This window comes from Caretta caretta, chromosome 8 (genome assembly GCF_965140235.1).
Source record: "Caretta caretta isolate rCarCar2 chromosome 8, rCarCar1.hap1, whole genome shotgun sequence".
Taxonomy (NCBI): domain Eukaryota; kingdom Metazoa; phylum Chordata; order Testudines; family Cheloniidae; genus Caretta; species Caretta caretta.
Window position 1 is genome coordinate 21,170,975 of NC_134213.1, and position 20,593 is coordinate 21,191,567.

The following is a 20,593-nucleotide window of genomic DNA, read 5'->3' on the forward strand; positions in this document are numbered from 1 at the left end:
CATAAAAAGATCTTCCCAGGAGGTCTTTGAAGAGCAGCTCCTCTGTTCCCAGCTAAGAAGTACGGACTGAAATGTGGCTCACCAGCTTTGTGAGACACACAGAGGGGCAAAGAAAGTGATAAATGAAGAAGCTGTGCTGACACTGTGTAAAAACCTTGATGGAGGAGAGAAATCCCTTTAGCTCCCCAATGAGAACAGGCAGCAAACAAAAGGGCCTGGTACCATGTGGATTTTCTGTCATGCTCTAACGTGGATGCAACATACTTTCCAAAATAACACTGCATTGCAGCCCTGTAGCCCAGCACCACAGAGACTCAGCTGCCATGTCAGTCAGCTCCTTAGCAGCACAAACACACACCAACCACAGACATGGTCACAATTCTGCTTGAAACCAGTCAAGCAATTTTTTTTATTTAAAAAACAAAGCAAAACAATCCCCCCTCCCCCCATACCAAACAACCCTAATGGTGAAAGTATAGGTATGGCATTTACATAGGCCATATCTACCTTCCTCAGGCACCCCTGCCTACCCACAGTAATGTAGAGATTTATACGTGTTTACATAGTATAAGGAGACAAACAAACAGTCTTCCACAGTTTGCAGTTGAGGCCTCCAGCCTACCTGCGATACACTGAGCTGAAGAGCCGAAAAGCCAGGTTTGTTATACAGAAAATACAGTATTGTTCACGCACACAGCAAATGCTAATTGCTGAGCTGCATGGTGAGGAGTTTCCATGGAAGGCAGGTACTTTGTAACAATGGGGGAGTTTAATGCTAAGGTACCAGGGAATCATATTTAAAATGAAACTCTGCCCTTCTCTAGTGCCTTCTGGCTTAGGTTCTCAAAGTGTTTTGCAAGCATTAGCTAACTGAAACTCCCAATCCCCCAGCAAGATAGGTCAGTAGAATTATCCCCATTTTACTGACAGGTAAACAAGGCACAGAGGTGACATGCCCTGCCTGTGGTGACAGAGCTTCAGTAGCAGAGACAGGGAGAGAACCAGAAGGTTGTCCCCCCTGCTCTGAGCACTGAACCATATTATCTGGGTCTGAGGAGTTTTGTTGTAGATCCCAGATAAAAAGGAGGGTGTCATGTAGTAAAGTTCTCAGCCTCTTCCACACTGGGATCCTCTTTGCCAGCCTGAGATCCTTTCTGATTTCATATATGGCAAGGGCAGGGCGGTGGGAAAGACTAGGAAGAGGCAAGGGCATTAGATGATTATTTGTGTTCTCTAAGCCAGCTAGTTTATAGGGCTTCTGGTCCTTTCAAGTGTTACCACCACTTATACAGTGGGTGACGGTAACTAACCCATAGCTACGTGAGGCCTGTGCAGTAACTACAGATCAATCCTGTAATAATCCCTGTAGTTGGCTCAATGTATTAGAGTCCTACAGCATGAAGCATTCATTAACACTCACAGTCTCAGCATTTAGTGTGGGGAAAAATAGCCCTAATTTGGCACGAAAGCAACAGAAATGACATTGTCTCACTGAAGTGGAACAAAGATCAATCTAAGGGTGACAGAGAGACATGAAATACCATAGGGAAAGCAAGCGCAGTTTCTATATTTGCTGGTTCAAGTACAAACCCACCTGCACCCTGTAGGTACACATTCAGCATGGCTAAGCCATGCCACTGCCCATGATACCACGGCCACACTGCTGTCTGCACTTGTGCTAGCTCTCATCAAGCTAGCATGAGTATGTGTGTGCGAACTGATAGCATAGAAGCAGCCCAAGACGAGTGAAAAAGAAGGGACACAATTCTGTCTAGTACCTTCACAACTCAAAGAAGACTTGAACAAAGTTTTACTGCTGCCCAGCCCACTCTTAACCCATAATCAGCCACGTCCATATTTACACAAAGGAGGAGTTTTAACCAAGGAAAGGGATGCAATGCAGCAACGTTGTAGGGTTAAATTGCTACCTGATTCTGCTGGGAGCATATAACCACATCACAAATACTACATGAGTCTCCTTGCATTGGTGGATCCTACTATAAAGTATGTACCAAGGGTCATCCAAAACAATGAGATTATTAGTTACCACATGACCCACAATCTGCAATCTTATAAAGCTCTAGATAAAGGGAAAAAAGAGAAGGGGGGATGGAGGGAGAAAGAGAGAAATAGACAGGTACAGTACAGTTCTCATTAAGTTTGTGCTCTATAAACTAAGATTAATAATCCTATGTATACCTTTGTGATAAAGACTTGATGAATAGGAATGGAGTTAATCGAATAGTTGTCCAGGGGAGGGGACTGTGTGCATGGGGACAAAATACCCTGATGTGACTTGTCATGCTGCATCAATAAGGTTGTCAGTATCTGATTCTGTTGGACTTTGCTTTAGATGGAATTCTACACAGGTTCCACACAATGGAAACTGTATCTGTGGAGTCACCTGTGCAGTGCTTATTGCTACAGTTAGCGTGTGGCAGGTGGGAAGGAGTTCTGACATGGCAAGTGGTAATCCTCAAGAGTGGGGTTTAAAACTCTTCTAGGATAGAGAAGGCACTGTGCTAAATCCACAGCCAGTTGAGTACAAAAGGAAAGAAAGGGATGTGAGGGAGTGACAGCCAACCAGATGAAACCTAGTTTCTTCCTGGAATCAGCAGCACTGCAAGCAAGTGGGGTTAGGCCAAGCAGGCAGGAGGGTGAACATGCTGAAACAGACTTTATTTTAAGTGAAACCTCCAAGCACACTGACATATGCACAGACATGGGGGACACAGTGAAAGTATCTCAAGAACAGCTTGAAAGATAGATGAAGAAACAGGAAGATAAGCCATTTCAGAGAGAGTTTAACAAGCCCAGCATGGTTAGTGGATGAGATCTCTTTAAATGGGAAGCAAGGTATCAACAAAAGGCACTATATTCTCCCACCTCAAAGGAGAGCAAAACAAGGGAGAGCCAAGCCTAAGAGAAACAGAAACATCTGAGTACCGGAAAAGTCACACATGCTCCCCATCCTTTTTCATCTCCAGGGACCAAGCCGACACTCTGGATTGTACTAGATGATACCAGCGCCCATTACAGTACAGCCACCTTCTAGCTGCTGCCTGCCAGCCCTAGGGCACCATGGGAACACGGGTCAAGGGAACCATTTCCCTGGGCAGTCCAGTATGAAATGCAGAGTTTCAGTCTGTGCTGGGCAGAGGGGTGCAAGCATTCTCCCAGCACCCTTCTCTCCCAGGATCATTCGAGTTCTCTTTGCCAAGCCCGCAGTGAAACATGCTGCATAGTTCTCTCCAGCCACTGAAATGAAATGTGACATAGCTTGCATGAATCACCATCAGGCACAAGTCCGAGCAGGGCCCTGGCAGAGCACAGAGGACCCTCCATTCCATTAGTGTATCTTTTTAAAAAACCTAAATTATATTTAAATTAACACCCATCATTGTAGAGGAAACAACAAGCGGTAAAAGGACTGTGTTTGATGGTACAAGCAAGCAAGGCACAAACTTAACTAGACTGCGACACATGGCCATGAGTGAGAATGTCAATGCACACACAGCTATATGGACCTGATTTTGAAGTACTGTTTCTCCTTGTCCCCATAGTTTCCTATGGTTCCTGTGTATGGCTGGACTTGGCAATACAGTATCAGACATTTAACAGTGACCCTGAGCCACCGGGAAAAGCAACTCCTTTTGTTATTCCAGTTTCCATTTGGTGAGTGGGGCTGGCTTCATTTCTTTACCTGGATCGTGGCTGAATTTCCTCTCGTTTCCCTGTAGTCTCATCAAAAAGCCTAGTGGGCACCAATAATTTTCCTATGGTGGGGAGAGAACTGCCTTTGCCAACATACACCAAGAAACTTGTTGAGAAACAACTTCACATGTCCATCTACAGGGGCTGGGCTGCCACAGATGGACAGAGGAAAGTATTTCCTATGAAGGGGGGAGCAGACAGAGCAGGAATGAAGGCCTAGCTGTGTTATGTCAAGCTGCTTCTTGAATTCTGCCTCAGGAATGGCACAAACTGGAATGTACAGTATCCCACATATTTTTAAGCCAGCATTATGGAAAACTATAAATTAATAAGCTAATTAAATACTCAGGTGAAAGATCAGGAACCTTCAACTGTGTAAACTGAGGGCAGACTATGGCTTCTTCCTTAGATAATTGGAGGGAATCCAGCCCTCCCAACAAGGTCCCCCAGTTAGGACCTTGCAAAACCACCAGCCGCTGCTTTTCTTCTCACGAACTTCAAATAAGGTCCCTTCTTTAAAGCTGCTGGTCTCTTCATCTCCTTCAAAATCTGCCACAGCCACATAGAGGGCTTCTTTGGAGATGTCTGGATTGGTGAAAGGGGCAGCTGTCCTCTCCCTGGCTTCTGCTCTCTCCACCTGCTTGGGTGTTACCTTTGGGCCTAAGCTGCTTTTCCCTTTGGCTTCATCTTGGCACACAGCAGGCAGAAATGGTTTGGCCTTTGGTGGAACCAGCATGGGCCGGCCAGGCACCGAGGCAGCTCTGATTTCAGGCACTTCCCTCTGTGGGGCTTTCAGGTCTGAAGTGGGGCCAGAGGAGGAGGATACCACTTTCTTTGGAGGAGGAGGTCTCCTGGGTGGCACCACTGGCCGCTGAAGCGGTGGCTCTCTGGGAGTCGGGGAGCTGTTCTTGGGCTCACTGTCAGCCATCTTTGGCAGGCTGAAGGGAGCTCTGGATGGAGCCTCCTTTGGGATCTGGCTGTCCTGTTTGGTTGGGGGTCTGTTCTCCACGCTCGGTCGCTCCTGAGGCCTGCCAGAAAGCTCTGCTGGGAGCGCACTGTTATTGAAGAAATTTTCAGTAGGCATAGGGTCCTGCTCAGAGGGTTTCTCTTGGGACTTTGCAGGTCTGAGCTTGCTTCTCAGATTGCCAATGTCCAGTTTATCATCTGCCTGAGGTGGGTCTGTCCTGGGGGCTGCAGTTGGTTTCGGCCTGACCTGAGGTTTTGATTTCAAGAAGGGATTCTGGGTCATTGGCTCAGACTTGTCTTCTGGGGGCTCAGCTTTTGGCTTGGCTGGCTTGACAGTGGGTCGGAGGTTCGGCTTCTTCACTTCTTTGGCTGACACCTTGTGCCCGCACTCCAGGCCCATTTCGTTTTTCAGCTGGAACAGTTTGCCCTTTTCCGTTTTCAGCTCTGGCTTCCTGCTGTCCCTCGGGGCGACTGTCTGCTTTGGAGGGATCATTGGCAAAATCATGCCTGGGGGCTTGGGTGGAGGCCTCTGCCTCTCCGTTAACTCACCTTCGGATTTAATGATCGACTCCTTCCTGGGTGGGAGGCTGGGCTTCTCCTCTGTATCTGGATCAGAGATCTCCTCATAGCCAGCAGCTATATCGCTGCTCTCCAAGGGGGCACTCTTGAGAGCCTCCTTCCCCTTCCAGTCTTTGGCCCATTTTATTCCACAGTCTATACCATTAGGTGGAGCTTCAGGCAGAGGCCTGGATGGCCCGATGGCTTCTTCGTTGGTGTTGCTCTCTGCAGTTGCCTCGCCAAGCTGGAGCTGAGCCATCTCATTAGGCAATGGTGCTAGAAAGTTAGGTCTAGAAGCATTGCTAGTTTTCTTGTATTTATCAATAAAGGTAGCTGGGGCCCAGCCTTCCTTCTCCTCAATCTGAATGTACCACCAGCCACTCAGGTTCTTCTCGATCACCTGGAAAAAGAAACATGACCATCACATCTTAGAAATACATAACCAGGCCTCTCTGCACAACAGCTGCCTATGAACCAAAGGGCAAAAAAAGTGCGGCCTAGAAATGCGGGCTCACACCTCTGAAAAGTTGGACCATGAGCACATAAGGTGCAGTGGGCCAACAAATAATAAAAATAATAAAGATAATAATATCACCTCTCGTCTATAGCGCTTTTCATCCAGAGATCTCAAAGCACTTTATAAGAGAGAGAATTATCATCATTTTACAGGTAGGGAAAAAGAGGCACAGAAAGGTGAAGTGACTTGGCCCAAGCTCATCCAGCAGGACAGTGGCAGAGCCAGGAACAGATCTCAGGTTTCCCCAAGTCCCAGTCCAGTGCTCCAGGTACTAGACAACACTGATGTCACCTCCACAAGCCCAGTATCAAAACTTGATATAGTCACAGGGGAAGCGAGTTTGATGGGTGTAAACCAAGTTTTTACTACTGCCACATCAGAAGACTCTGCACGTTGGACATGACTAGCACTGCAAGAGCAGGGGGCCTGCAGGGGGAGTTTCATTAGAAGAGGTGAGGATAGAATTGCAAAGGTTGCCCTGGGTCAGAACTGGGATGCACTGGCAGAGCTGTTTGTTATTTCAGTCCTAGATCCCTCTCACTACAGAGGATGCTGCAGGCCAGGAGAGAGGAGGATTGGCAGAGCAGTGGGGCAGGAATAGCAGAAGGGCTGCAGGTCAAGACAGAGTATATGTGCATGGGGGGGGAAGCTATCTCAGTGCCTGTACTCTGCCTGGCCCTAGCGGATTCTGGCCTACGTTTTTAAACCCACATGCCCATTTGGAGATACTGGCTTCTCTAGATTCTCCATTTTCATGAGCATCTGATGATGTGGGTTATAGCCCACGAAAGCTTATGCCCAAATAAATTTGTTAGTCTCTAAGGTGCCACAAGGACTCCTCGTTGTTTTTGCCAAATTCCCATATTTTTCAAAAGAAAAAACATCTCAGGCCCACCAGCACATGAGGGAGGTTCTGCTGGGTTCAGAGTCACACTTCAGCTCTCTCTGACCCTGAACAGGAGACAAGGACAGTCTGAGATTTTTCAAGACTTCAGAGGGGGAAAAAAAAAAAATCAACACACATAATGCAACTGGCCACTGGGTGACACTGCTGAGCCATCCAGCCAAGACAGTTACCACACGCAGCTCACTGAAACCCCCAGCCACTGAAGGCATGGTAAGTTAGTTTGTCCTGGATCTACACTAGAAAGGGTTTGCCAGCGTAGTTATACCAGCAAACTGTCCAAGTGGAGACGCAGCTTTTATTCTGGCAAGAGAGTCCTTTTGCCGGAGTAGCCTATATCAGGATTCTTTTGCTAGTATAACAGCGTCTATGCTAGGGCTTCTACCAGCACAGCTACGCCAGCGGGAGGGCATGTGATTTTTTCACACTCCTAACAGACACAGATATGCTGGCAAAACTTTTAAGTGTACACCAGACCTGTGACTAGGTGAATGAAAGCCCCACTTCTGGAAGGAGGAGGAACCTATCACTATTAGTCAAGAGGCTTCCAATTGCCCCTGGTACAGGCGCACAAGCACCCTGGCACTGGGCTGCACACCTGAGTCCAATAGGGCATTTGAGGGTCAGAGGCTCCAAAATGCTATGAGCATGTGGAGGATCCCTTCCACGTACTGGAGGTTCATTTTGCCAGGCACGGAATCAACCCTCCAAGCACACAGATGGGGCTACCACCAGGATTCAGCCTCTCCCCGGGGCAGCTAATAGTGCCTCTATGACTGGCAATGGACTCCACATCTGGAAACTCACCCCAGGGCTAACGGGATTTGGGAGTGGTGCGACATACAGCCCGCCAGGCCTGGAATAGACCATTAAAGCATAAGAACGGCCGTACTGGGTCAGACCAAAGGTCCATCTTGCCCAGTATCCTGTCTTCCAACAGTGGCCAATGCCAGGTGCCCCAGAGGGAATGGACAGAACAAGCGATCATCAAGTGATCCATCCCGTCACCCATTCCCAGCTTCTAACAAACAGAGGCTAGGGACACCATCCCTGCCCTTTCTGGCTAATAGCTATCGATGGACCTATCCTCCATTAACTTTTCTAGTTCTTTCTTGAACCTCACCCATGAAAAATCTCAATGGGGGTTGATGAGAGGGTGATCCCAGACTCACTCCCAGTGAACTGAATGGGTGACTCGGAGGAGAAGTGAGAAGGAGGGAGGGAAGATGGCATGTAGTCTCACCTCCACTTTCATTCCTGCCTGGAAGCTGATGCCGTCGGGGATGGTGGTCTGGAAGTCAGCAATGGTGTAATATTCTTCTTCCACTTGGGGAGGGATGGGAGGTTTAGGCAGGTTCAAACCACGTGGCTATTGCAATAAAAAACAATCATTCAGCTCATCTCTCGGAAGATGCATTCGAACACTTGCATGGATGGCTCTCAGTGGCTAACTAGACAGAGAGAAGCACGCTGCCAGACAGCATCACTGGGTAACCCACTTGGCACACAGAGCACCCTCATAGACATAGCTACTTACCCTGTCTTCAGGCTGGACACAAAATCGTCCAGTTTGCTTTCAATGGCACATCCGACCCAGTTACTAGTCCTGTAGGCTTGCCAGCCCCAGGGAAAGGGGGCGAGTTTGCAATCTAACTGTGGCAAGTCTGTAACCCGCGGGATGAACATTTTATTCAATCCAAACATCCCCTTGACTTAAAAAACAAAGCAACTAAGTTTTGCTTAGAGAATAAATACAACCAGATGAAGTTTGTGGCTGCAGGAAGGCCCAGCCCCTGCATTAGATCCATCTGCACGCAACAGAGCCATTGCACATGGAGAGATTCCAAGCAGGGAACGTGAAGGAACCAGAGCTCCCTTCTGAGAGCATTCTCCCATCTCTTCTGCCCCAGAAGCTTCATTCTCCTGGATCCAGAGCCAAGGGAGATACAAATGTCTCTGGCAGAGGGACTTTTCCCCTGGGGAGGTGGCAGTGATGGCCAGTGGGACAGCTGGGTCCAGGAGGACACTTACTATAGTGAGATCTCGGCGAGGAGGGGGCCTCTGCCTCATCTTTGGCGACTCTGTGGAGAAACGATTCCAGATTCCATTGAGGTTCGAGGCGCAGCATCAACACGTTCCCAAAAGGACACATTTCAGAGGAGAGCAGCAACAAACCCCACATCCAAACCTTATGCCCTTCCCTCCCCACAGAGTGCAGCTAGGCTGCCCCCCTGCTCCTCATTTCTCCTAAAGCAAACTGAGTCAGACAGAGCCTTATCTGTTCAGGAACTACAGGGACCTAGAGCCTTTCCAGCACACCCAGCCCTTTGCAGAGATGCCAGGGGAGCCCAGCCAGAAGCAAAAGCCACAGTGCACAAGTGGCCATGCATGGAAAGCTGGGTGGCATATTAGTGCACTTGTCTTACCGATGTAGAAACCTGCATTCAAACCCGGTTCCAGTGATTAACCTTGCAGGGACGATCCAGAAGCACCCACCCACTCACAGCTACCAAGGGGGGATGAGATGTGCCTCATTCATGAGAAGGAGAAAGGGAAGACTTGGTGGAGGGGGAGCAGAACCCATGTTGGCTTCTGCCCCATTAGAGAGATCTAAGGATCTCAGGTAACTACACAAAACGATCCTCACTGGCTCCCAGGCCAGTCTCCCTGATCTTCACTAAGAGCCTCGTTCTTAACACAGTCATGTCCAGACATAGTGAAAAACCACCCAGTGCCCAAGAGCCCTCGGAAGGGCAGCTGGCTTCCTCCCCTGCGCCCGGCTGCACTGTTCAGCAACACAGCCACGCTGGAGGAGCTGCACCAAACACCCAGCCTTTAGAATCTCCCCACTGCCCACTTACTGCGTCGAATGTCAGCCTGGGGTAATGGTCGGCCATCAAACCTCCCCTCTCTTTGGTTGTTGGGCCCGTCCTTCTCTCGGCCCGTCGAGTTCTGCTGCCGGGGAACGCCATCCAGATCCAAGGCACATGAGTGGGTGGATGAGCCAGATCCCAATTTCTGTGTAAACATCTCTCCAGTTCCTTTCTTCAGATAGGATGCCGGGGCCCAGCCCTCTTGACCCTGATACCTGTAACAACAGGATCCTTCCTTCAGCCTCATCAGCTGGGGCTCATGCCAGCACCAACCTCTCTTACTTCAGCACCTCCCTACACCTCGGAGCTCTGCCTGCTCCAGTGAGCCAACCCATACATATGCCCAACTACATTTGGGCGAGGGAGTGGCTGGGCCCAGGGATCAATGATGAGTCACAGAGACATACAGTGCTAGCTGGCAGATCCCACAGGTGCTGACCAAGACCCGTCCACACAGGCCTCTGTGTGAAACGAGCTGGTTTGGTTTCAGTCCATGTTTCCAGGGGCCAGGTGTCCACATCACAGAAAGCTCCACCCCTGACTGGCTCCCCTTTGCAGGCAGACTCAGCATAGGGATCTGGGACTAAGTGGGCAATGAAATCGCCTCTCCTCTCTCCCCTTCAGGAATTGCTCAGATCCGGAGTGAGGCAAAGTGGCAGGGCAGCGTCGGGGGAAACTGAACAGCCGCTGCTGCCCATTAGGTACCTGCTCTTTGATTTAAACCACAGGCATTCAGTGTGCAGGGCTGTCTGGCTTCTTTCCCTGCACTAAATTCACACAAAGTCTGGTGGAGAACCCAATCCCCTCGCTCTGATTGAAAAAGCCATACCCAAGGATCTCACGCCAAGCTCAGGAGACCTCTCCCCGCTGGCTGGGGGTGAAGTCATAGGGCTCAGATGGCACCAGATGCTGAGCTTGTAATTGTCTTGGGCTTTTCACAGCAGCTTTTCTTAGTTTAAGAAATCAACGTGCATACTTTTGGCCTGGCTGCTGCCAACTCCACAGGTTCAGTGCAAGGTTAAGAAAACCAAGGCGTCTCCCACCCAACTCTGCACGTGCTCGTTGCTAGCCTGCAAACACCCACCCAGCCTCTGAGACTAAATGAGCCTTAGCCCTGGATGCTCAGAGATTTTTGGCCTGTGAAACAGGCTGAGGACAGCAGTCTGGCCTGGATGACAACGTTTCAAGAAAAGCCCCATAATACAGTCAGAGGATCTAGCCTGCATAGGTGGCCCTAATACAGGACATATGTACAGTCACCAGCACACTGGCATTTCCATGACAATGATGCATGCAGTAAGATTAAGGGGCTGATATAGGTCTCCCCCATGCTGTTGAGGTATCACCGTGGTGTCATTGCTTCCCCCAACACAATTAAAACACAGCTCACCCTTGCATCAAGATGGGACTGATCTGTGTTTTAACCATGTGCCTGAGCTGTGCTAGGGCATGACCTTAGCAGGGCTGTAGTGGTTTGGGAATGAAGTAAGACCAGGGTTCAGTCCTATCTGCACTGCAACAGCAAACCATGTTGATTGGGGTCATATAAGACTTGGACAGATACATCAGACAGAGAAAGTCAGGCGAGAAGACAGAGCTGTGTCAGAGATCATCACATACCAAGGTCCTCTGACACACACAATAGCTTCTACAGTGTAGAAGTGCCCTTAACCACCACCCTTTTCCCTTTCCAAAAAAACCAGGCAGAACAAGGCTGCCACATTGGGATCTCTTCCTGCTTGCTCTACTGTTAGTGTCTTTGGCATTGTAGCAGCAGCAGTAATACTGTGCATTTACCTGACACTTTTCTGAAGTGCTCTGAGATCTAGGGATGAAAGATGGGCAAGGATCATGATCTTGGCACCCATTTTACAGCTTGGATAACCAGAACCCCAGACCACACAGTGAGTCAGTGGCAGGGCTGGGAAGAGAACCCAGAGGCACCAACTCCCAGTCTTGCTCTCCCATCTACTAGCCCGTGCTGTTTCCCTAATACACTGAGCTAGAGGATACCACCCCCTAGGATTTGGGAGGAAGCCCCCCTCAGACACACACCTTAAAAAGATTGTTCAGATTATTCCTCCCACACACTCAAGGCCTCCCCTCCACCTTTGTATAAACACCACCTGCACTCTGTGAGAATAGCAAGAGGGAGGAAAGTACCTGATTTTCCACCAGCCCTCAAGGTTTTTCTGGATCACCTCTACCACAGCCCCTTTGTCTAGGTTCATTTCATCCTCATCTCTAGCGGTATATGGGTAAATGACCGTGTACTTCTCCTCTGTTAAGTACAAACACAGTGTCATAAATGGCTTATTTTAGGAAAACCAAAATTCATTAGAACAGGAGCCACACTAAGAGTGCACGCCTACACACGCACGCACACTCATTTGGAACAGACTTGTCGGTAAAATACATTTCCAAATGCCGATGGATTTGCTTTGAAATGTACAAGCGCACACCAGTTCACCAACACACTGGGCAGGGCCATAGAGTCCCAGTCTGCATTCCACATGGGAGGACAGGCAAGGTTGGCTTAGCACTCTGAACAGTTCCCATTTTCGTTCAGGGTTGTGTCCTCTGTTATTTTTAAAGCCTCAAGGATTCACCCCACCCCTTGCTGCCTTGAATCCCTACATTACAACCACTATTTCTTCTAGACCAGCAGAATTGGACATGGCCCCTTTCAGAAACCCAGCTCTCTTGCCACTCCTTTAGCCCACAGCTAACCTGGAGATTGTGCTTCAGGGTGTCCATTGCTTTAATCTAAATTTTCCCACCTCTCTATCCACCCAGTCACTGGGCCACCCTGGTGCACCATGATGCTGTGTTAGCCATAGTTCAGAAAGGGGGCACCATGGAACAATAATTAAAAAGCACATATAGAAACAACTTCTCATGCAGAGATCTCAAATCCCTCTCCAAAGGTAGGTCTGTACTAACACACCCTTTTACAGAGGAGGAACTCGAGCACAGAGTGGGGAAGTGACTTTGCCAAGGTCACACAATGAGTGAGATGCAGAGCTGGGAACAGATTCCTAATCTGGTGCCCTATCTCCTGGACTGAGTGACTGTGGGCAGGGATATGGTGGTCTTATTTCTAACGGGGAAGGAGATGCAAGGACAAAACAACCTGTTAGCAACGCTCACTTTGCAAACAAGATGCTGTTAGATCAACCAGCTGTTCCTTATTTTCTTATCTCCCTCACCCTGTCCCTGCTTTTGAGGGGCAAACCCATGCAGGGCTTGCACTTAGCCGGTTATGGAATAAGATGCAGACCACCTGGGGAAAAACTCAAAACTCAGAGATGCTGCAGCGTCATGTTTCTCCACCCTACAGTTTTCCCGCCTCTGCATCCCTGGAACAGAACTGCCCACTGGAGAGCTGGAAGCTCATTTTCCATATGACTCTCCACCCGCTCTGCATGCGGAGTAAAAGCTAAGAAATGTCCTGTCAATCCAGAAGCTCTGAGCTAAGCCCTCACCTCCTAACCCCCCGCTGAAGTGCTAAGATCCAGGTTCACAGCCCAGTGTATAAGCTCTGCATACATATGATATCAGGGAGCAGAAACTCCAGCCTTCAGGCCCAGAATAGATAGGCCTTTACCCAGTGAGCTAAAGGAGTAGCCAGCAGAGGGACGGATTATTGATGTGAGCAGGTTTGACAATACAGCCAGCAGGAGGCAGCAATGCACACAGGCACCAGTGGAATGCAGAGGGGCTGGCACCAGCAGAGTTCACCACATGCCAGGCATACAAATACCACAGGCTGCAGCGCATGCAGACAGACACAGGCAAGGCTCCAAGCACAGAACAAAGGCAGCGGAAAAAGTCTCTATAGCATCCACCTTGACCCCATCCACTGGTGTACAAGTCCCCAAGGGTCCGACGGCGGCCAACATGCCTGGGCAGAGACCAGTATCTCCAAGGGACTGGGAGGAGCACGTCAGGGAAGCAGGAGAGGGACAAAAGAGGACGTAAGGACGCAGCACCAGACCTTGTAGTCTCGCCCGTAGGAAGAAGACAGGGATGACACCATGGAGCTGTCAGATTGTACTCATCTGGGTTTCAGGTCACTGGTCCTCCCCACACGACCCCCTCCCCAGGCTGTGGGGTAAACCTAACTATGGACCTAAATTAAGCCCAGACTTCTTGGAGCTCAAGCTCGTAGAAAGGTCAGGATGTGTTGTATGGGAGCATGGGGCACATCTGAGTTACCTTAAATAAAGCTTGTACTCTCGTTATTCCAACAGCATGTGCCACTGTATTCTCCTTTCTCCTGCCTGCCCCACCCACCCAACTCTCTAATAAGGGGAAGGCCACAGCTCATGTGAAATAGGAGAGGCAAGGCCCCCGCCCCCACCCAGGACCTGCTGTTCTTACTAATAGCAAGTGAACAACTACACAGATACAGGGATCCAAATTAGGGCTTGTGGCTCCCCCCAGGTTTCAGGAGTGGGTGTTTTGGGGAGGTGATACACACAGCCCCTTTTGCAGCAGAGGGGGAATGGCAGGCCACTCATTCAAACCCATCAGCATCCAACTTCTCTGCCAGTGGCACGAGAACAGCTGGCTGCAGTTCTCATCTTGACTCCTGGTGGGAAGATAGGGAGATTAAGGCCATGCCTTGTTAAATGACCCGATCCAAGGTCACTTGTAGGTTTGTTGCCCTGAGCTCCACCGTGCTAAATGGAAAAGGTCTAAGCAGCCCAGGAAGTCCCATGCATACTTGGATAGAGTGGTGGATCAGCTCTTCTCAAACTGGCTTCTTACCTTCTTCGGGCTGCATTGAGAATTCATCCTGGACACCATCCTGAGCTTCCAGGCATGTAGCTGGGACCCAGCCTTGCTCATCAGATGTGCTCACAAACCACCAGCCTGAAAACAAGCAGCAGACCCTTTAGCTGGGGGCATCCTTTTGAACATGCTCCCACAACCACCAGCTGACAACTGTTCTCTCCAACCAGTCAGGAGTCCGCTCAACCATGCTCCTTGCCTGGTCTGTATGCAACAGGCTGGAAGGTGGGTCTACACCTGGGTGAATCCACAGCAACAGGGCAAACGGCTGCACGAGCAGCACGAACCACCTTACAGGAATTTACAGTTTGAAGAGAAAGTGGTCAGGCTTTAAAAGACCACAGTCCCTCCCATGTGTCACTAACAGCTAAAATGGAACGGATTTTAACATCTAATTTACTTTTCCTCTTTATACTGTTTGCTTTCTTTCTGAATTTCCCTCAGCTTAATATCCAAGCCCAGTCTAACTAGCAGAGATAAATGAATCTGGCTGCAAATAAAATAAAAAAAATAATCCACTGGCTCCCACCACTTGTGCATTCATGAAAACAGCCAATTTTAAAGACTATCTGTGGAAAGCAAATTCAGAACTCAAACATGAGTATTCTCACTGGAAACCTAACTATCCAGAGGTCACAAACAGGACCATGACCGTGTCCAATCAAAACGAATCAACCCCGCTCCATTATCAAACACACAAGCCATTTGTTGAGGGAATAATCTAAAGACCAAACATTTCACAGGAAAATTTGAAGGGAAAAATCAGCAGTTGCTCATGTACAATCTGCTAACAGAAAAGTAGGGCTGAAATCGTGTGTGTGTGTGTGTGTGTGTGTGTGAGATACATACATATATATTTGACTCTGATAATTAGTTTAACTTTTGCTGCAATGTCCTCTTTCTGGTTCTCAAAAATTAGGAGCTAATACAATTAATCTTCTTGTGTTTGTGTTTCCAGAATGTTAAAATTCAAAGCAAAAGCTATTTTCTGATTTCTTTGTTAAATCCATGAAGTAATTTCTATGACATCTGTAAGCTAATTCTCTTTTCGAACAAATTCCCAAAACTAGGCCTAAAGCACTCACATAGTCCCTTCCAAGTAATTAAGGATGTGCTACGCTTGAAGCATGTGGGTTGTTCTGTTAACTTCAGAGGGGCTCCCCCTGTGCTGAAGTGCCTTGCTGCACTAGCGTTTCACTCTCCATTCCACCCCCTGTCCTTTTCAGCAGAGGTCACCAACAAGGGAACCGACTCTGGGGGTGATTTTTGTCATGTGGACACATGGGCCAAGATATTTGGAAATAGGAGACTAAAATTAGGCTCTTAAATCTAGTTAGGCTCCTAAATAAGTGGCTCAAATCTCAGATGTGCTGAGCACCCACAAGTCCAACAGAGGTCAACTGAATCTGCTGGGTGCTCAGCACTGTGGATAATCTGGCCCATAATTTAGGGGCCTATATCTTGACCATGTCCACAAAGAACAGCCATTTCACACAGGCCCCCAACAGCCTTCAGATGGCAACACTAGCAGTCACTGCTGACGTGGGCAAGCTGAGAGGACAGCCTTAGGAGACCCCTTGGAGGTGTCCAGAGGCCAGTTGGCTCAAGATATTTTTATTTCCATGACGACACTCTAGGACTATCACCCACTGTGCTGGGGACCCTGCTCTGAGGGATGAGGTGGATTCGAAACCATTTTTTTAAGGCCACGTGTCTGGGTCCACAGACACTTGGGCTCTCCTTACCTGATTCATTCTTCTCAATGATATCCACCACCTGACCCACGCATAAGCTGATCTCAGAGCTCTCCTGCTTCTGGTAATCTGCCACCACCACATACTGCTCCAGGACCATGGGATCTACCGATGCCAAGTCACCGCCTACATGTGGGGAACAAAACACAATCTGTGCACCCAGTCACCATGGCTCATGACAACACATATCACCAACCTGCTCCATGGCTACTGCTGGCCTGCAAGAAGCTACAGGAGCAGGGCATCATTTGGACCCCAGCGTGAGGAAGGTGAATCAAACAGAGCGAAGAAGAGGAGAAAATGAGTGGCCAGGTGAGATCAGTGCAGCCAGGTGAGGCCTCTTAACCTGCTCCCCACCTCCTGCCTGCACTCCAGAGATGCACAAGCATTCCCACCACCATAGATGCAAACAGCTGCCTGGTCTCCTTTGGTATTGACGTAATTGCAGGAAAAACCAAGGAAGGCTTTAACTAGTGCATGGATTTGTGATGGACAGGAGAACTGGTTCCAAAGAACTGAGAATCACCCTGAACCTCAACCCAAGCTTTTTGGAAGTTGGGCAAAGCTTAAGAGAACAAAGTAACTTAAAAATCTGGTTATTTTCTCACTGCTGCTGCCTATCCTGGTTCCAGGCAGAAATGCCAAAATACCCCAAGAGAGGCTGTTCTGATCAGGGGCTCCCGTCTATTTCTGCACACTTACAGGCCAAGATTTTCAAAAGTGACTAGTGGTTCTGGGGGGCCAAGTTGAAACATCCCTCAAAAGGCTGAATTTTCAGAAAGTGCTGAGCATCTGCCCTCTGAAAATCAGGCCCCTCTGAAGTGCCTCAGGGTTGGTTACCCAAACTCACAACTCACTTTTAGAAGTCTTGACCTAGGGGTTTGGACATGGCAACTTCACGAGCATTCACAGGACAAAACAGACCCTCCCCTTCCTTTGCCTTACTGCCTAACCCTATATATTTCAGAGACTGTCTCTTGTCTCTCCCCATTAAAATCCCTTCTCAGATTCAGTCTCCTGGTTTGCTTTTCACCACTAGCCCCCACTGCCAAGTTCTGCCCTCTGCCTGCAGTATATTCTTATTTAAAATACACATAAATAACCAAAGACAATGCAAGGAAAGCAACTCACTGACAGAGAAAAGGAAAGGGGGAAAAGTATTTCCCCTCCTCTATGTCTCACTCTGCCCATTCCCACCCAACTCCTTTCCCATTGCCCCCCCCTTGTGATGTCATGCATGAGTAGCGTTCTCATTTAGGGCCTGATCTATGCACATAGCTGCTAAAGGACTCACTCATTGAAGGCTTACAGGATCGGTCCTTTACATCAGAAACTTCATGGGCAGGGAGGGACTCTGTTGCCTTGTATGTTTGTAAAACACCATGCACTTCTGTGGTTCAAATGAAAATCAACCTGAGGCTTAGTGCCTTTCAACTCTCCATGCAGGACAGGGAAAACGCAGCCAAATGTGACCAGAATGTGTAGAGAGCATAAGGCCTGCAGGAGAGTTTGCACTATGCCCTACTAATGCCCTGAACATTGTTAGCCAGTATAACTTGCACCCTGCGGCAGGGTCTCTGCTACTGACCTTCATGGCCTTTGGCCAAAGTAAAATATGTGGAGTTATTTCCTGTGGTAACTACATCTGGCACTACAGGAGCTCTGAGCTTGCACTTCTGGAGGATGAAGCTTAAGCAAACAGGGATTTTTAAAAAGCCCAAGAATTCAGCTGGCTTTGCAGTTTAACACGTGCCTGCTTGCTCATGTTCCAAAGCATCTTCCTGCTCTGCTGGACATGGGACAAGTACAGACAGGATAAAGAGAGAGCACAATGCTCACTATGGTAAGGAGGGTCCTGCCAGCTATAGAATGGAATATTAATACAAGTTACAACCAAAAGAACTAAAACCAAAATCCTCCATGCCCACTCCCTGCAGAAAGACAAAGGCAGAAAAGTTTTGGTCTTGCTCAGAATATTCTCAGCCTGTAGGGGGCAGTATAGACTAAGATGCGTTGAGCTTATGCTCAAATAAATTGGTTAGTCTCTAAGGTGCCACTAGTACTCCTTTTCTTTTTGCGAATACAGACTAACACGGCTGCTACTCTGAAATGAGTCTGTCCAGCAGATGGAGGCTGGAATGCATCATGTGGGGGAAAAAATGTAACTAGAATTGGCAAGAGCGTGCAAGGCTATATTGATTTTTTAAACACTTTTCATTTATTAAAATGCTCTGGATACAGATCCACTGCCATTGCTTGGTATTTATTACCAGTGCAACTCCTTCTGTGGAACGTGGGTTTGGTGCAAATCAGCTGCATTTGGAAATGGAATTCTACTAACTCAGTTTGTCCTTATATATCATAAAATTCTACCCACCCACATAAATGGCACAGCTGTTTGCCTGTGTGTTATCTGAGTGGAGACAGTTCTAACCAGTGAGACACTGTGGTCGAGAGAACTGAAAAAAAGGAGCCAAGTGAGGAGCTCCCAAATGCTACTCCTGGTTCTGCCAGAGACTCATTTTGCAGCCTCAGGCAAATCATTTAACCTCTCTGTGTCTCAGCTTCCCCACCTGTAAGATAATACTTCCTATCTCTCTGGGATGTGGTGGGGATTAACTAATATTTTCCAACTGCTCTGGAAATGGAACTGTGCCACCTAAGTGTTGTTTACTATAGCTGGAGTGTTGCTAAAAGCAGGGGTCTTGTCACAGAATTTAGATTGAGCTTGCTGAGGGGCTTTGCATATGTTCCAGCTATTGTCCTCAAGTTTCAGATGAAAGACCCTTCCAGAGGCATAAATCCTAGCCGCCCATTGCCTCAGTAGAATGGCTATGACATTACAAGGAGATAGGATGACCATCTGCAAATCTCAGCAGGGTGTGTATCCCCATGAAGAAAAGGAATTCTGTAAGAAGTGAAGGTCATGATTAAGAGTATTGGGATGAAATGCCACAAAAATATTCAGGCTGCATATCAGGAAAAGGATCCTACTCCTAAGACCAGTTAGTCTGGAATTACCTCCCAAGGGAAGTGATGGGAGAACCACCACTTGAGAAGTTTAAAACTGAACACAATAAACAGCCTGGAGAATACCCTCCAGGGAGAACATACTGTAGGGAACAATCCTGCGATAGCCAAAGCTGGAGGGCGGAGGTGGAGATAGTCTAGTCTATCCCAAATTTTTGGGAGGCTATGATCACTAGGCAAGCAACTCCTCAGTACCAGGTTCTTAACATGTAAAGCCTGCTCTGGGAAGCCACTGCTATAACAGAAGTTTAAATGGAAGATGTATTTTTTAGGACGGTCCTATTCGAAGGCACAAAGGGCAATTTTCCATGTGTCATACTCTAAACAGCTATCTGCAGTGTTCCAGGTGAGCAGTGCAGTGCAGAGGTTCAGTTACTGTTAATTAGAGCTTCCTCCATGTCAAAAACGGGAGGCAGTTGCCAGGGTGAGTTAAAAATAACCCTCCAAAGTAAACTGAGTGTGCTTTGAGTTCTGGACCCATGTCCTCTCCTGCTCTGACTGCTCCTTTGAAGGGTTTCTGCTTTAAACCGAACAGAGGATTTACTCAGCCAATGAGGACCGACACACAGGAGAGGGAAGAACACTGCTTCCCCAGACATAATTACATCCGTTGTTCTGGGGCTATTTGCAGCTTCAACAGGCAATTCTGGCACCTGCACCACACCTATTAAACCAGCAACAGAAAGCAGTAAACAGCTACTGGCGGAAGAGGTAGGAGTTAATTCCAGAAGCTCCTTCTCTTGGGATAATTATCCACAACCACAAAAATACAATGTTGAGTTAACAATAAAATGGCTAAGGTTGGGTCTCAGAAATAACCGTGCAGCAGATCTATGGTTTAAGATGGGGGAGCAGTACCCAGAGGTGTGTGCCTGGGGAGAAAGTTTAAGGTAAGTTCTATGAAAAAGAACTGTGGGCCAAATAATTGTAACAAGGAATGAAGAGACCTTCCAAGTGCTGCATGAACAGCCTCCAGTGCACCTACTGCCACAAGCATGTGGTCCAATAAGGGGGTGCTCACTGGGTCAACAGGCCCTGATCTAGAGCTCAGTGAAGTCTTTGGATCAGTCTTTGGATCAGGTGCTCACAGCCTAGGGACTGCTAAATGGGTAGGTTCACTCCAGTGACAGGCCACCAATAACCAGACACAGCACCATTTACTGTAAGAGTGACAAATCAACTTCAAAAGCAGTGGCGGTTCAGTTCAGCTGGACGTTTGGACACTTACCCAAAGCACTGAAGCCTGCCAGCACAGGCTGGAAGTTTCATGAGAACAGGCTTGCTAGAGCAGTGGTTTTCAAACTTTTTTCTGTTGACTCGGCTGAAGAAAATTGTTGATACCCACGACCCAATGGATCTGGGGACGAGGGGTTTGGGATGCAGGAGGGGCTCACGGCTGGGGCAGAGAGTCAGGGCTCTCTGAGCTCGGGGTGTACACTCTGGGGTGGGGCCAGGGATGAGGGATTTGGTGTGTAGGAAT

The 20,593-nt window shown here is 48.3% G+C and overlaps 1 protein-coding gene across 2 annotated transcripts in view; it reads right to left on the reverse strand.

The window, feature by feature from the left end:
• Nucleotides 1–370: 370 nt before the first annotated feature.
• SH3PXD2B (SH3 and PX domains 2B) overlaps nucleotides 371–20,593 on the reverse strand; it is a 121,734-nt gene continuing 101,511 nt past the window's right edge. The window contains exons 7-14 of one of the 2 annotated variants that reach the window (XM_048861799.2): nucleotides 16,075–16,209; nucleotides 14,306–14,410; nucleotides 13,381–13,464; nucleotides 11,696–11,813; nucleotides 9,521–9,747; nucleotides 8,691–8,740; nucleotides 7,903–8,028; nucleotides 371–5,638 (exon numbers count right to left, since the gene is read on the reverse strand). In XM_048861799.2, coding sequence (XP_048717756.2) covers nucleotides 4,106–5,638; nucleotides 7,903–8,028; nucleotides 8,691–8,740; nucleotides 9,521–9,747; nucleotides 11,696–11,813; nucleotides 13,381–13,464; nucleotides 14,306–14,410; nucleotides 16,075–16,209 — 2,378 coding nt within the window. In that variant the 3' untranslated portion in view covers nucleotides 371–4,105. The remainder of the gene's footprint in view (nucleotides 5,639–7,902; nucleotides 8,029–8,690; nucleotides 8,741–9,520; nucleotides 9,748–11,695; nucleotides 11,814–13,380; nucleotides 13,465–14,305; nucleotides 14,411–16,074; nucleotides 16,210–20,593) is intronic. The other variant, XM_048861800.2, reaches the window with a different exon arrangement.